Source organism: Dreissena polymorpha, chromosome 13, assembly GCF_020536995.1.
Source record: "Dreissena polymorpha isolate Duluth1 chromosome 13, UMN_Dpol_1.0, whole genome shotgun sequence".
Lineage (NCBI taxonomy): Eukaryota > Metazoa > Mollusca > Bivalvia > Myida > Dreissenidae > Dreissena > Dreissena polymorpha.
Window position 1 is genome coordinate 18165824 of NC_068367.1, and position 15896 is coordinate 18181719.

General features: G+C 36.7%; 3 protein-coding genes across 16 annotated transcripts in view; 2 read left to right on the plus strand and 1 right to left on the minus strand.

Moving 5' to 3' along the window:
- The window catches only part of LOC127856501 (uncharacterized), a 405251-nt gene that overhangs the window by 141035 nt on the left and 248320 nt on the right, over nucleotides 1–15896 (plus strand). The gene's annotated exons all lie outside the window — the stretch shown is intronic.
- Nucleotides 1–15896, minus strand: part of LOC127856496 (uncharacterized) — a 365893-nt gene that overhangs the window by 62239 nt on the left and 287758 nt on the right. The window lies entirely within an intron of this gene.
- The window catches only part of LOC127856509 (radical S-adenosyl methionine domain-containing protein 2-like), a 66570-nt gene continuing 55261 nt past the window's right edge, over nucleotides 4588–15896 (plus strand). The window contains exons 1-7 of one of the 2 annotated variants that reach the window (XM_052392782.1): nucleotides 4588–4947; nucleotides 6043–6204; nucleotides 8827–8963; nucleotides 10465–10557; nucleotides 11662–11811; nucleotides 12357–12389; nucleotides 12945–13115. In XM_052392782.1, coding sequence (XP_052248742.1) covers nucleotides 4770–4947; nucleotides 6043–6204; nucleotides 8827–8963; nucleotides 10465–10557; nucleotides 11662–11811; nucleotides 12357–12389; nucleotides 12945–13109 — 918 coding nt within the window. In that variant the 5' untranslated portion in view covers nucleotides 4588–4769 and the 3' untranslated portion in view covers nucleotides 13110–13115. Of the gene's footprint in view, nucleotides 4948–6042; nucleotides 6205–8826; nucleotides 8964–10464; nucleotides 10558–11661; nucleotides 11812–12356; nucleotides 12390–12944; nucleotides 13116–15896 lie in introns of those variants that run through there. The other variant, XM_052392783.1, reaches the window with a different exon arrangement.

Here is a 15896-nt window from a genome sequence, read left to right on the forward strand (position 1 = left end):
AGAAGACACGCGAAAAGATATCCGACAAGAAACAGCAGTGAAGCAGCGTAAACGCAATACGATCAGTGACATAAATCTTAAAATCACGCTGATGATATTTCTCATGGCAATCACGTCATTCGTAGGCCTGATGCCCAGCTGTGCGATAACTTTAGTATATAGACAACAGAGATACGAAAGTCCTTGGTGGATTTTACTGTTGATTAATACGAACTTCATATAAAGCAGCGTCAACCCGTTCATCATTGGCTTCTGTGACAGTGAGTTTCGCGTGTATGTGAAAAACGTCCTCCGATGTAGAAGTGCAAAATAAGGGACATTTGGGCATGTTCCACGTGTACGTAAAGAACATCCCCAGGTGATGAAATGTACAATGACAGGCCTATTGGCGTGCAGTTAACGATGTTAACTTGAACAATTGAGTCGCGTTCTTAGAAAATTGGGCTTAACGCATGTGCGTAAAGTGTCGTCCCAGATCAGCCTGTGCAGTCCGCACATGCTAATCAGGGACGACACTTTCCGCCTTAATTGGATTTTTGATAAGAAGAGCCTTCATTTTAAACGAAAAATGTCATAAAAGCGGAAAGTGTCGTCCCTGATTAGCCTGTGCGGACTGCACTGGCTAATCTGGGATGACACTTTACGCACATGCAGTAAACCCAGTTTTCTCAGAACAAGGCTCAATTACGTTTGTGCACTAGTTTGCATGCACGATGAAAGACTGTTTATTGAACTGTTTCGCCATGTGTATGTTATGTGTTTTTCTTTTAAGTTTGTTTCTAAATACTTGTCATTCTTTCTTCAATAATTTTTTTTTAATTATATGGTATTAGATCTGAGGTCGGCAGTTGTTGTAATGCGCAGCAAAGATATGCCATTTCTTAAAAAAGTTATTTAACGTGATGTGAAGCCGATATGTAAAAGCTACTGGAACGACTATGTAAAAGCTCACGAAGAATGGACAAGTTTGTTTAGAGCATTATTCAACAAAACAAGGGACAGCTTTAAACCACGTCTTCAAGTTATGGTTATCAACAATAGTTTAAATCAAACTCGTTAATGTACAAAATTGAATCGAAACAAAATAGCATGTGTACTTAATGTAAACAACATCTCTTTTGGAACTCTCAGAAAGTAAGGTACATAATTAGAAAAATTCACGAAACTTAAACGTTATAAAAAAATTGTCGGAAGTGGTGTTTTTTTTAATGTAGCACATATCATTATACATATATATTCCATTTCGTGTTGATGTCATTATAACTGTATAAATGGAATAACCTTATGCAGTCGCAGAGGTATTTGAAGAATTTCTTTCGATTCGTATACAATGTATAAACGTGCTTGCGAATATACTCTTTATAACATTCACAATTTTTTCTATATACTATAAAACTCTTATTTTCGAAGTGTTCCACGTTGGTAGCCAAATAAAGTAGAACGGCATAACATTTCTCAACATATTATATATCATTTTACGTCGAAACACATGTTAATATATTGAATTTATATTTTTTATTTTGCAGTTCCAGGTTTTATTTTCCTTATGTGTCATTCTAGTTTGAAATAAAATTTTATCTATTGAAAAATGTACATAAATATCCACTTTCATATTGTATTCTTTTTGTATAAATCATCCAACGTTGAAATAAAATATTGCACAACGTTATTTTACGTCCAAATAAAAGTTTTTTGTTTTGTTTAATTGTGCGGTTCCATATCGTTTTCTCCTAGTATATATGTCAAAAAGTTGTTGTTTTTAAAATGCAGTCTCATATTGCTTTTTCCTTGCATATGCCATTTTAGTTTGGTTTAAAAGTTTACTTTTTATATTGTCCGTTTCATATTGTGTTCTCCTTGTATATGTCATTCTACGTTGAAGTACACATTTGGATATTGAACCATTAACAAGTGTGTTTTTTATATTGTATTTTCCTGGAAAAGCTGTCACTAAAGAACAAAAACCTGTGTAGTTTCATATTATATTATTTGTTTTTTGTAGGCTGAAATAAAAAGTTATACATTTAAAAAGTGCGGTTTCATATTATATTCTCATTGCATCTGTTATAATACGTTGAACTAATAGTTTATACATTACACAAAATAATTGCAGTTTCATATTTAATTGCCCTTGTACAATTGGTGACTTTTCTAGCGCAACACGTATTCAAATCATTATAGCTCCCTTATTGTAGAACGGATTTTGTTGAAATTTGGACATATACTTATTCAACACATATCTATTACTTCATGTAAATTTAATTGAAATGAATCAACATTAAAATATCAAACATAACAAATATAAAAAAATCACTGAAAAAGTAAAATTTTCAAAATCGTACATCGTAAAATAATAGTGTGAAAAGTAACACGCATTAACGTACATGTTTTAATGACCCACCGACTTGCAACATTGCGCTCAAGGATATTTAGCCATATTGCTTTTTTCTAATAAATGTTATGTTTTCCCCAACCCACCTATAAAAGAGAAAATTTAATAAAATAAGAATCATATCGCGTTTCACCATTTTCTCGTGTAAAAAGATGAAACCATACCTACCCCACGTGCAAAAGCGCTCGATTGCCACGGATGAATGATTTTATCGTTATCTTGCACAAAATATAGTCACATGATCACATTTGCGATTTAAAATTAAAATCTTAACTAATTACTGAGATATTCAAAATTGAAAGTGTTGCGTTAGAAAAGTCTCCAAGTGTACACACACATGCATATGTTTTGCCAACGGAAGTTTGTTTTTCCTGTTCGATTTTATTATCGCCATGTATTAAATGTTATTTTTAATTACATATACGTCACTAAGGATTATCATATAATTAGAAAGTCATCTGAACGCTACTGTTATTTGCAACCCTGAAGTTTGGAATTAAGTTTGCGTTACGTTATCACGTTGTCTCATTACGTGCTGAGTGCGTTTTTTTGTTGAGAGAAATGAGGGTCGCTATGAAAGACTGAAAATGACCATCGGAAGAGGTCTTGTCCGCTCACAGTGGATAAAACATTGAGGAGCCTTGCAGCAGGCGTTCCGAAGATGGCGCGTCACCAGCGACTGGTTCCGATTCCGAGTCACCAGCAACTGGTTCCAATTTCGAGTTCCCAGCGGCTAGTTCCTATTTCGAGTCACCAGCGACTGGTTCCGATTCCGAGTCACAAGCGGCTGTTTCTAATTCTGAGACACCAGTGACTGGTTCCTATCCCGAGTAACCAGCGACTAGTTCCGATTCCGAGTCACTAGCGACTGGTTCCAAACCCGAGTCACCAGCGAATGGTTCTAATTCCTAGTCACCAGCAACTGGTTTCAATTCCTAGTCATCAGTAACTGGTCCATTCCGTGTCACTAGCAACGGGTTCCTATGCCGAGTCACCAGCGACTGGTTCCGATTCCGAGTCAACAGCGACTAGTTCCAATTCCGAGTCGCCACCGTCTGGTTCCTATTCCGAGTCACCAGCGACTGGTTCCGATACCGAGTCACCAGCGATTGTTTCCAATTTCGAGTCACCAGCGACTGGTTCCGATTCGGAGTCGCAAGCGACTAGTCCATTCCGAGACACAACCGACTGGTCAATTCCGAGTCACTCGCAACGGGTTCCAATGAAGAGTCACTAGCAACGATTTAAAATGCAGAGCAACGGGTTCAAATACCGAGTCACTTGTAACGAGTTCCAATGCCGAGTCACTCGCAACGGTTTCAATGCGAGTCACTAGCAACGGGTTCCAATGCCGAGTCACTAGCAACGGGTTCCAATGCCGAGTTACTAGCTACGGGTTCCAATGCCGAGTCACTCGCAACGGGTTTCAATGCCGAGTCACTCGCAACGGGTTCCAATGCCGAGTCACTCGAAACGGGTTCCAATGCTGAGTCTCAACAACTGGTTCCAATGCCGAATCACTAGCAACGGCACACTTTCAATTTTTAGACTGTTAATAAGTGAACTGTTATGGGTTTATGACCTATCTTTCATATTTTTATTTCGCACCGCCCCCCCCCCTCACCACCCATCCTGGATCCGCCTCAGAAACGTGTATTATTTACGCTTAAAGAATTATAATAATTATCTTATAGCGCACTATCAGTCTTTTTGTATTTGACAAAGTGTATAATGCAATAGGTAGTCTCATATTCTGTAATTTCCATTGGCTATACCATTCGCTCTGATATTTGGGAAGCCATCTGCGCTTAACTCGATCATAAATTGGAAACAGTGCGCTATTGGTCCGTGCTTCCGACAAAATACGTAATCCAGCGATGGAAGCGTATTGGCACGGTACAAACAGGCCGGATTTTCCAATCGTAGGCGCTTATAGCACGTGCTATGAATAGATTGTAACTCCATTCGTTTATATTTCGATATAGGGAAACGAAAGTAGACCGGAATCTTTGCCGGGAATTTCGATACGTTTTCTGAAAAGCTCAAGGGTGCATTAAACGCGCGAGATTTCATTCTAGCGTATATATTCAGCCGCCGAAACAGGTCTGTTGTGCGAAATATTGCTTTTTAGAAAGTACCATACATTTAGCATAGCATCGAAATTTATTTAAGATTTACTATCATGATGGAGTTATTTGCAGCTACCGCTTGCATACTCTGCGCGGTGCTTTTTGCGTTCCTGCTTGCGATTAATCGCTTTCGGCTATATAACAAACTGAAAGAACCTAATAATAATCTGTGTGCCACGGAAAACACGAGCTGCGGTGAAATAAAATTGCAAAATGGCGAACTGCCGGCTGGAAAACTGCCGACGAGAATGCCGACTGTCATGCCGTCGGATGAATACGCCGAAAATGTAGTCCCACTAAGCGTGAATTATCATTTCACGCGGAAATGCAACTACAAGTGCGGATTTTGTTTTCACACTGCGAAAACATCGTTTGTGTTACCGCTTGACGATGCGAAGAGAGGGCTAGAACTCTTGAAAAATGCGGGTAAGTGGTTGATCAATATACTTTGATATGAGCGGCGTTCTGCGAAAACTGGGCTTAACGCATGTCCGTTGAGTCATTCCAGATTAGTCTGTGTTGACTTTGCAAAGTTTCGTCCCTGATTAGCCTGCACGAACTGCACAAGCTAATTTGGAATGACACTTAAAGTTGAGCCCAGTTTTCCTAGAATGAAGCTCTACTGAAGTAGTTGTTTCACGCGATTCGTCGTCGAAAATGGCTTGTTTAAGACAAAAGAGCTGTCTTTTGTTGAGTTAAGAAAATATAATCTTCTAGATATTGATGTTTATTTGGAGAATCTAAAATGTCTTATAATACAAAGGAAATAAATTATTGAATTGATTAAAATCGATCAGACTCCTATTTTCAGAGTGCATTCATTATGTCTATATGATGTTTTAGTTCCTTGTTACTTTTTGATGTGAGAAATTTTGAACGTTACCTTGAACGTTACCTGCGTGTTTGTTTGTCGAGATTTAAACTTCGAATATCTCGTATGTTTAAATCTCACCATTCAACCGGATTTTATGAATCATCAAAAAAATACATAAGCCTCGCTCTGTGAAAAGGGGGTTAATGCATGTGCGTAATGTGTCGTCCCAGAATAGCCTGTGCAGTGCGAAATGCGCAGGCTAATCAGGGACGACACTTTCCGCGTAAACTGGAAGGGTCGACCTTTAAATGAAAAATACAATAAAAGCGATAAAGTGTCGTCCCTGATTAGCCTTTGCGGATTGAACAGGCTAATCTGGGACGACACTTTACGCACATGCATTAAACACCCTTTTCGTAGAGCGAGGCTCATATATATATATAAGTATATAGGCATATAAACGACGTTTCAATTTCTTAATCAGGTTATTCTGGGCCCGGTTGCTGAAAAGTCAAAACTGTCTTTTAACTCAGACCCAAACAAAATTAATTTTAAGAGCAATGTTACTATCAAACTATTCGAGCTTACAAATAATTAAAACATACACCAAAGTCGTAACATTTTAAATCACATAAATAATTTGATAAAAAAATAATTATCCGTTTAAGCTTTAAGCAACAAAGCCCTGTTTGTTTCAATCGTTTAAGGCATGAAGAAAATCAACTTTTCCGGTGGCGAACCGTTCATAGTGAAGAAGGGAGCGTTCGTCGGGGAGCTGGTTAAGTTCTGCAAACAGACGCTGGGCGTCGAGAGCGTCAGCATCGTCAGTAACGGAAGTCTCGTCTCGGAGCGCTGGTTTGAGAAGTACGGTGAGTGCTATCATACCCCCGCATGAGCCGCGTTCTAGGGAAAACCTGGCTTCATGCATGTGCGTAAAGTGTCGTCCCAGATTAGCCTGTGCAGTCTGCACAGGCTAACCAGGGACGCCAATTTCCGCCTAAACTGGATGTTCGCTTAGAAGAGACATATTGTACACGATAAATACAATACAAGCGAGAAATTGTCGTAGCTGGTTAGCATGTGCGGACTTCACATGCTGATCTGGGACGACACTTTACGCACATGCATTAAGCCCAGTTTTCCCAGAACGCGGCTCATATAATCTCTCTGTTGGTCGGTCGCCCCGCATACAATGTTAATTGTTTATGGAGCTTACTACCAATACTACTTCCATATTTTAGCGTTTGATTTCATACTTCAAATATATAATCACAATGAAGCGAAGATGTGCAATACACAATATTTACTTGCACATGTGATTGCGTAAATCAATTTTAGTTATCGCGTCAAGATAATGTGACTCGCAGTTCGTCACATATATACGTGTTATCTAATACGAGTCAAATGTCAGCGTCGTTGCTATATTCAGTTTTAGTTTTTAGTAATATGATATCTACATAGCGTGTGTTTAGCCCACCTGTAACCTACATTTTATCAGCAGTCTTACAATAGCGTTATCAATGTTTAATATTACTTACGTTATCGCCATGGGTAGCAAAGTCAACGATTGTATTAAATTTATAACAGTTTGCAAATCATGATATATCTAAATATTTAAGTTAAATCGCATGTTTTGGTTTCATTCGCACGATTTGGTTTCATTGAAGATTTCGTCCTCAGTTGTTTCAATGAGGTCGTCAACGTATCAGCTTCGCTTATTTCACATAATGAAAAGCATTGATTATTAATGTGTCTCTTGAAAAATCAACAGAAATCATTCGGCCAAGAACAATATATATTCATATTATTTATTGAAAACAAGTAAATTTGATATTTTGGTTGATTGTTTATGCTCGTCACGATGTTCATAAACATTTTCTGAAAATGATTATTTCTTGTCGTTTTCAGAGAACCAACAGGCATACTGGGCATTTTGTAACGTTGACGCGTATGCTTCTAAAATGATGTCATAGCTATTTTTTTGTAAATGAGGAATATTCGTTCGAAATTGTATTTGTTCGAAATACTATAGTATTTAATACTTTGCGATCGTCCCCATATTCATGTACATAATTGTTTCATGCTCTTAACCGTAAATGATTCAATTAAGTGCGGTAAAAATACGCCATTTGAAATCATAACATCTCATAACACACACGATCAATTATTTATAAAAAAAATCTGTTTTTTTAAAATAAAAATGGATTATTTAGCGATCATGGAATATGCAGTAAAAATTGCACTTGAATTATATTGTTCATATACAAACACAATATTCTTAACCATGTGAACGATAAAAAGTACAGATTAAGGTTTATCCTAAAACGTTTTGGAAATTTTATTATAAGAGCGGTTTAATAATATCGCTTCTTACAACCATTAAAGCGGAGCTATAATGTTTAATGCGTAACCACGATGGCCTTGACGGTAGATCGTTTACCGGTCATGGACACTTGTGTACACTTAAAGTAATGACCTATTTAACGTACTTTTTCAAGTTACTCGAAGCACGCCGTCTTGACATGCTTTTATAACTTGTAAACAATAACGGTTTATCATGTAGTAGTATCCATATCGGATTTGTAAACAAACCAAGGCCAAACAATAGTAATTCTTACCATTCCGATAGTAGGCCGTATCGCAATGTAAGCCTTAATGCGTAAACAAGTTGTTTGTTTCCGTTTACCCAACCGACCCTACTTTTCACGCGCCGACCCGTAATTTGACTGTTGTGTTGCAGGTTGAGTCTTCGGTCATTTTTGCGAAATTCCCTACCGGGTAAATTACTTTAAATTTTGCGATCATGTTTGCTTCATGCGATCATATAAACTAAATTAACTTGACATTAACTGAAGCTAATTCACTTAAGACTATTACAATACGAAATAATGATAAATAACGATGATGTCTGCAAGGCAATGCATATTCTTATTAAACTGGGAATTAATTATTAAGAACGTAAACGAAGAAAACAAGTTCAGCCGACCGATACCTACCCCAAAATTGTGTCGATGTTAGTGGAAACTTGTTTTTCTTTTTTTGCCACACACAAATTTGCCGTTAGAGTAATATGAGTGCGTCACCATTATGTGAGCTATATCTTAGTCTAGTTCGCAAAAATATGTCGTAAAAGTAAGGTGAAAGAATAATACTTTAGAAAGTGTGTGTGTGGGGGGGAACAGATAAGTGACACTTTTTTTTATTGAACGGTCTGTTTAAACGCTTCTAACAGCTGTCCGTAATATGAGCCTTGCTCTATGAAAACGTGGGTAAATGTAGTCCACACAGGCTAATGTAGTCCACACAGGCTAATGTAGTCCACACAGGCTAATCAGGGACGAAACTTTCCGCCATTGTGATATTTTCGTTTCAATGAAGTCTCTTCATAGCGCAAGTCCAGTTTAGTCTGGGACGACACTTTACGCACATGCATTAAGCCCCGTTTTCCTAGAGCGAGGCTCGTATCAAATTCCCGTAAAATATCTCTTCAGGTGAGTTTTTGGACATTTTGGCTGTCTCGTGCGACAGCTTTGATGCCGATACAAATGAGAAGATCGGTCGACAGCAAGGACAGAAAAGTCATCTGATTAGCCTGCGATCCGTGCAAAGACTGTGCGCTGATTATAAGGTAATACACTGATGATAAACAATAATTTATCGATAAGCATGCGGAGACTGTGCACCGATTATAAGGTCCACGGATGATAATCAATAAATTATGGATAAGGCTCTGATCTGTGCGAAGACTGTGCGCCGATAATAAAGTAATGCACCGATGATAATAGTTTTTCGATAATAATTTATAATTTAATCGCTGAATTTATAAGCTGTCTCTGTACGATGGTCAAACAGTGTTTTGTAGGTCATGTATTTATGATAAGCAACTAGATGTTGATTATCCTTCAATTTGTACGATGGTTGTGACCAGGTTTTACGATCATATATTGCTGATAAGCCTTTCGGCTATTGACAAGACTCCGAGCTGCATGATAACAGGTAATTACTCTCTTTTTTTGGACACTTAATTTTCGGACTCCCTCTTTTTTAGCAAACAATATTATTTTTCGTGACTCTCAATTTTCGGACATACGGGTGTCGTCCATAATTAATGTCTCTTAATTTTCGGACATTAGATTTACAGCGTTATTCTACAGACTACGGCCCTATTTTCGCTTATCTTGTGACACTTCGATCATGTTTGTTTTTTAACAACCGGATTAAGGTCATTAAACCTGGCAGATGCATGCCTGAGGTCAATGGTTTATTACATTCGCGTAATTGGGTAAAACACCATGCTACCGGTAGGCAACAATAGATTAATTCAACAGCATTTCAAACTGATCCGTTCTATGAAGGAAGCATAATCTGTTATGTTCTTACCTTTTGTTCTATATCATTTTAGACAAAGTGAAGTTGTATTTATTTTGTTGAGCAGGGAAAGAAGAATAAATCACAATAAAATAATTGTAGATTGATTTATTGCTTTTATTTCAATATAAGTTTCGGCCGTCTTAATTTGTGTCTCTCAATTTTTGGAGACCTGTAATTTTGGATATTTTTCGTATCTAAATTTTTGGACACGAAGAAAAAAATAATTAAGTGTCCGAAAACGTAGAGTAATTACGACATTATGCGCTGGTTTAAAGATCATGCATTGATAATATGCATTCAAAATCTCAAATCTTTACGTTTGTCATTATTAGAATGCTTGTGCAGGTGGCATTCAAACTGAACACAGTTCTCAATACGTTTCAAAATCTCCAATCTCTGCGGACGTCTTTATAAGTATGTTTTTTGAAGGTGGCATTCAAACTTAACACAGTTGTGGACACGTTTCAATATCTCCAATCTTTGCGAACGTCTTTATAATTATGTTTTTGCAGGTGGCAATCAAACTGAACACAGTTGTGAACACGTTTCAAAATCTCCAATCTTTGCGGACGTCTTTATAATAATGTTTTTGCAGGTGGCATTTAAACTGAACACAGTTGTGAACACGTTTCAAAATCTCAAATCTGCGAACGTCTTTATAATTATGTTTTTGCAGGTGGCATACAAACTGAACACAGTTGTAAAAAATTTCAAAATCTTCAGTCCTTGCGGACGTGTTTATAGTTATGTTTGTGCAGGTGGCATTCAAACTGAACACAGTTGTGAACACGCACAACAAGGATGAGAACATGGTGGAGGAAATAATGCACCTTAATCCGTGCAGGTGGAAGGTAACGTAACGTAGTGGCATTTATTTATTACACGTTATGTTTAATTATCTGAAAATTTCCTGTTAAATTAACGCATTTTACTATGTTTTTGACATTATGACATACTTTCGTTTGGTGCTTTTATGTAAATTAAGATAGGTACGTTTTGTATTAAGAGAGATGGTAAACGCCAGACTGCCGGGGATACATAATTCGCAATGTCTTTTTGTCAAACGGCCCAATTTGGTCTCGTATGTATCTTGTTGATTAGAAAAATGTTTGGGCTTTGAAAGCGTCGAGTTGCGTGCGGTATAATTCCATCGCATTACGCTACAGTAGGTTTGCATAGAACATGCAACGGGTGACATGTGGGTCGAGTTGTCATTCTGCTTAAAACCTCGATAACGAAGTGGGGTATTTTTATGAAAATTTATTTATGTGTCAAGACTTCGTCCAAGGCCACTCCATTGTTTCTGTTATCAGAATATCAGTACACCAAGAAGAGTAGCGTATGTGAGATAACTTGCGATGATGTTTACACATAACCTATCTCAATACATTGCTTCCGATTATATAAAATGTAAATGGGAATAAAGGTTATCTATCTGAAAATAGGCATACGTTTTCCGCTTAATATAAGACTTGATAAATACCTAGGTATTTCCATTACATTTAATCTGTAATTTAATGATAACTTATAAAGACCTCGCTTGGGATTGGGTTTTTAAGGTTGGTGGAGTCAAGGTTTAGGTAACCATCATTAAAATAGATAAAGAACACAAGTTTCCACGCAAAAGTTAGAGAAAAAATAAACTTACTTTATGAAATGTCATGCATGTAGATTTTTAAACATGACCTCTCTTTGATTATCATATGTCACGAGTAATGTTTCTGAAATAAGGAATACGGTTTCTGCTTAGCATAAAACATTCACATAATTTAGCATTTTTGTTAATGCTACTGTTTCCTGTTAACACCTGCGTAGCTAGCAAAAAACATTTATCTAACTGTCATCATTGACTCAACTTGTTGCTGACTCTTAACTTTACTTGGTGCTGAATCTTTGCAATAAATGTGATCAAGTGATACAATAAAGACTAATTTTGTCGTTTTCGTATTCCCCAGGTATTTCAGTGCCTCCTGATAGACGGTGAAAACACCGGTCCGGATGCACTAAGACGGGCAGAATCCTTTGTCATCACCAATGCTGAGTTTGACGAATTTCTCCGAAGACACAAGGATGTCGAATGCTTGGTGCCAGAATCTAACGAAAAGGTGCACGCGTTATGTTTGGTTGGTTTGGATTGTTATATTCGCCCTAACGCGGTCTGTGAACCGGAACCACGCTTTTCATGAACACATTACCTGGATTAAGTGGTTAACCAGTACAAAAACAACAACAGTTTCTCACAACTGCCTGCCTAAAATCAGTGGAAGAGGGGGGGGGGGGGGATAGACACTGTATAATTTGTTCAATACAAATCCCCGTACAACTGACCAGTCGCCAAATACGCGATCGCTCCGCCCACTTAGTGGTGCTTTCATAAAAACGCTTATTCCATTACTCCGACAGTCTTTGTTTGTCGGACCATGAGGCCGCAATAAACGAAATCTGATTGATTATTACCTGAGTTTGATTGACACCAGGCGAGTGGCCAATTAATGTGGACGGACTGGGATTCGATCTTACAGAGTCCGTATTCACAGTGATGGCCACGATATTTTATAACGTTGAGCGTTGTACTACTTTACGTTACTGCTTCACATTAGTTCTTACTCTGTTCGGCTTTTGCTTACATGTTTATATGTTTTTGTTTCAGATGCAGAATTCGTACCTGATCCTTGACGAATATGTAAGTTTATCAAATTCAACCTGACCCATATAAATTTACGTTTTGGTACACAGCAGAGAGACAATGTTGCTCAAGTTGTTTGGTTCTTTACAAGACAAAACTCCGCAAACGACTGAGCAGTATCGCCTGTTACATTGTTTTACTAGAGTAATCAATTATTTGGTAGTATATGTAGAATATGTCTGATAATTCAGTTTATATAAATACCGACGTGTGTAGGCCGACAACCCTTGTGCACGTGTTCGTAATCAAAATGACATCATAAAATGTATGTTTATGAGACAATGGTTTGCTCATAGTATTTTACAGATAGCTAACAAAAATGCACATAAGCCTCGCTCTGCGAAAAAGGGGCTTAATGCATGTGCGTAATGTTTTGTCCCAGATTATCCTGTGCAGTCCGCAGGGACGACACTTTCCGCCTAAATAATATACCATAATAGCGGAAAGTGTCTTCAATTTTAAGCGTGTACGAATACACAGGCTAATCTGGACTGTACGCACATTAATTAAACCCCGTTTTTCTCAGAGCGCCCCTGATTTCTTTTTCCACAGATGCGGTTTTTGGACTGCACGAAGGGTGCAAAAGAACCATCGAGATCTGTTTTGGACGTAGGCGTGGAGAATGCGCTCAATTTCAGCGGCTTCGACGAGAAAATGTTCTTTAAGAGGGGAGGCAAATATGTCTGGAGTAAAGCCGATATGCAGCTTGATTGGTAGCCTCCCTTTTAGAGAAAACAATTACCTCGGCAAATTTAGTGTTTCGTTTTAATGTGATATTGGATATATATATGAACATTTCGGCAGCTAAAACATTATTTTTTTACCGGATAAGGCGTGTTGATAAGGCCCAGAAATTTATTGAAAAGACACGCGGGACTAAAGTCTTATTTCAGGTTTCAGAGGTATTCATGGGCATTACATAATAACATACACGCACAGGATTTCAAATGTTTGATAATCAAATACATACATTCTATAACGACTTAACACGAAAAGCAGAGAAGTTATGTTTAGTTGGGAACGAATATTCCAATATTAGAAAACAAACAGAATATTTGAATCCAAAATTTCGATTTGGATATTCGCGATTTAAAGAAATTAATTGATGTTCTTTTTTAAAACAGAAGTTTGTACAATAACAGTTTTGTGCTGACGACTGCCATGTATTAATCCGTGACCATTATTGTTTGATTTTCTATCAATCATGTTCATGTGTTTGCTAGTATTAATTTTTGTTTGAATTTTTATACTTTGTACTTGATTATTATTGCCAATGTTTTACTCGTCTTTTTCGCATAAATCTCGACTTTTATTTTTTTAAATATATTTTAATTTATAATTATCGGTTGTTTTATTTAAAAAATAAAAATACAGTGTATGCGTTGTTGTTTTTTTTTAATTATATTATAGAAGATTAGTTTTTTTGTGTGCTTTTTTCTGATTTGCATTATCACATGTACAGCAGTAATACCATCGCCATAATCAACGCCATAATCACCAACACCATCAACATCATCACCACCTTTGTTCGGTTTGTTAAAAACATGGCAGGTGGAGAGCGGGCCAGTTTTCCTTTAATGGCTAGGGGCGGATCCAGGATTGTCGGGGCGTTGTAGCTATGATCTTTTTAAATCACAATTGGAAGTAACTAATGCTGTATTTTAAAATCGTAAAAATTGCATAAGTCAGAGATATGACTCTGATGTCATCTGTCTAGGCACTATTTAAATTGATCACGCGAGTCTTAAACCCATGTAAAATTGAATTATAAGTACCGACACATCATAGAGACAATCGTGCACAACAATGCCATTGTATAATTAACATACTCCTGTTACCATATTTTAAAAATGGCGTCTTTTTGGTAGTTTTTCTACTTAACTTTTTGCGTCGGCCTATCATTACAACTATAAGAGTATGATGTTGAGGTTGTGAATTCATAAGCAGATATAAGCTCGAATTAAGGTGCATTTCATTGTTTTTCGTTTTCCTGTTGTTAAGGAATCGCTTTGTGTGGCCGACCATTTGAGTTTTCGTACGTACCTTCTCAGTTTGTTTAGCTTGTACGAATTTATAATCGTTCTAAGCTGTATGAAGTTTCTCCTTAAATATGACTACGTTAGGTGTTAATATATTGACAATATTTATTTAAAATATGACTACGTTAGGTGTTAATATTATTGACAATATTTAATTAAAATATGACTACGTTAGGTGTTAATATATTGACAATATAAAATTAAAATATGACCACGTTAGGTGTTAATATATTGACAATATTTAATTAAAATATGACTACGTTAGGTGTAAATATATTGCCAATATTTAATTAAAATATGACTACGTTAGGTGTTAATATATTGGCAATATTTAATAAAAATATGACTACGTTAGGTGTTAATATATTGACAATATTTAATTAAAATATGACTACGTTAGGTATTAATATATTGACAATAATTAACAAGCAGATAAAGGGTAAATAACTAGAAAAAAAGTAGACATATCTCGAATAACCGGTATATTTTTCAATCAATGCCGCTTTACACTATAGTATTCAGTTCATTCTTACAATCCCTTGCAAGACGGTTACATTACATGCTAGAGCAGAACAACAACTATGCTTTGTTTTGCTTATGGTTCGTGTTCTGTAGTGTAGAGTAAGAGTAGTGGTTAGGTACAATAATTTCTCTCGTAACAGAGTTTCTGATGTTTTATTGGTTTCTATAGCGAATGCGTATTTACTAGTATATAGTAAATTAAATAATCAAATCCGAAGTAGTTCAATGAACAAAAACACTACGATACGATAATGCATTACATGCTTTAATGGTACTTACAATGAATAACGACTGGGATACACAAATAAAACATGAGAATATGTTCCACTAAATAGATACACAGCACAACATTTGACATCTTTATTAGTCCCTTACTGATTTCAACGGAGGAGATTGTAAGTTAGGCCTCAGTCCGTCATGTCCATCTGTCTGTCCGTACGATCCTGCGGTTGCTCGAAAAGACATGTGGATGCCTTTTGGTATACATGTGCTTATAAATAGCAATGTGAGGATTATGCGACGTTTCACAACACTTAGGTTTACATGTACTTATAAATGACAATGTGAGGATTATGCGACGTGTCACAACACTAAGGTTTACATGTACTTATAAATGGCAATGTGAGGATTATGCGACGTTTCACAACACTTAGGTTTACATGTAATTATAAATGGCAATGTGAGGATTATGCGACGTTTCACAACACTTAGGTTTACATGTACTTATAAATGGCAATGTGAGGATTTTGCGACGTTGCACAACACTTAGGTTTACATGTACTTATAAATGGCAATATGAGGATAGGAAAACAATTTTATAGAATATTGTTATATTGTTGCTTTATTGTTTTCACATACGTATGGTACATGCACAAAAATAGCATAAAAATAAAGCTAATATTTGATTAAACATGCATAATACGGCTGAATGCTATACTTTTAA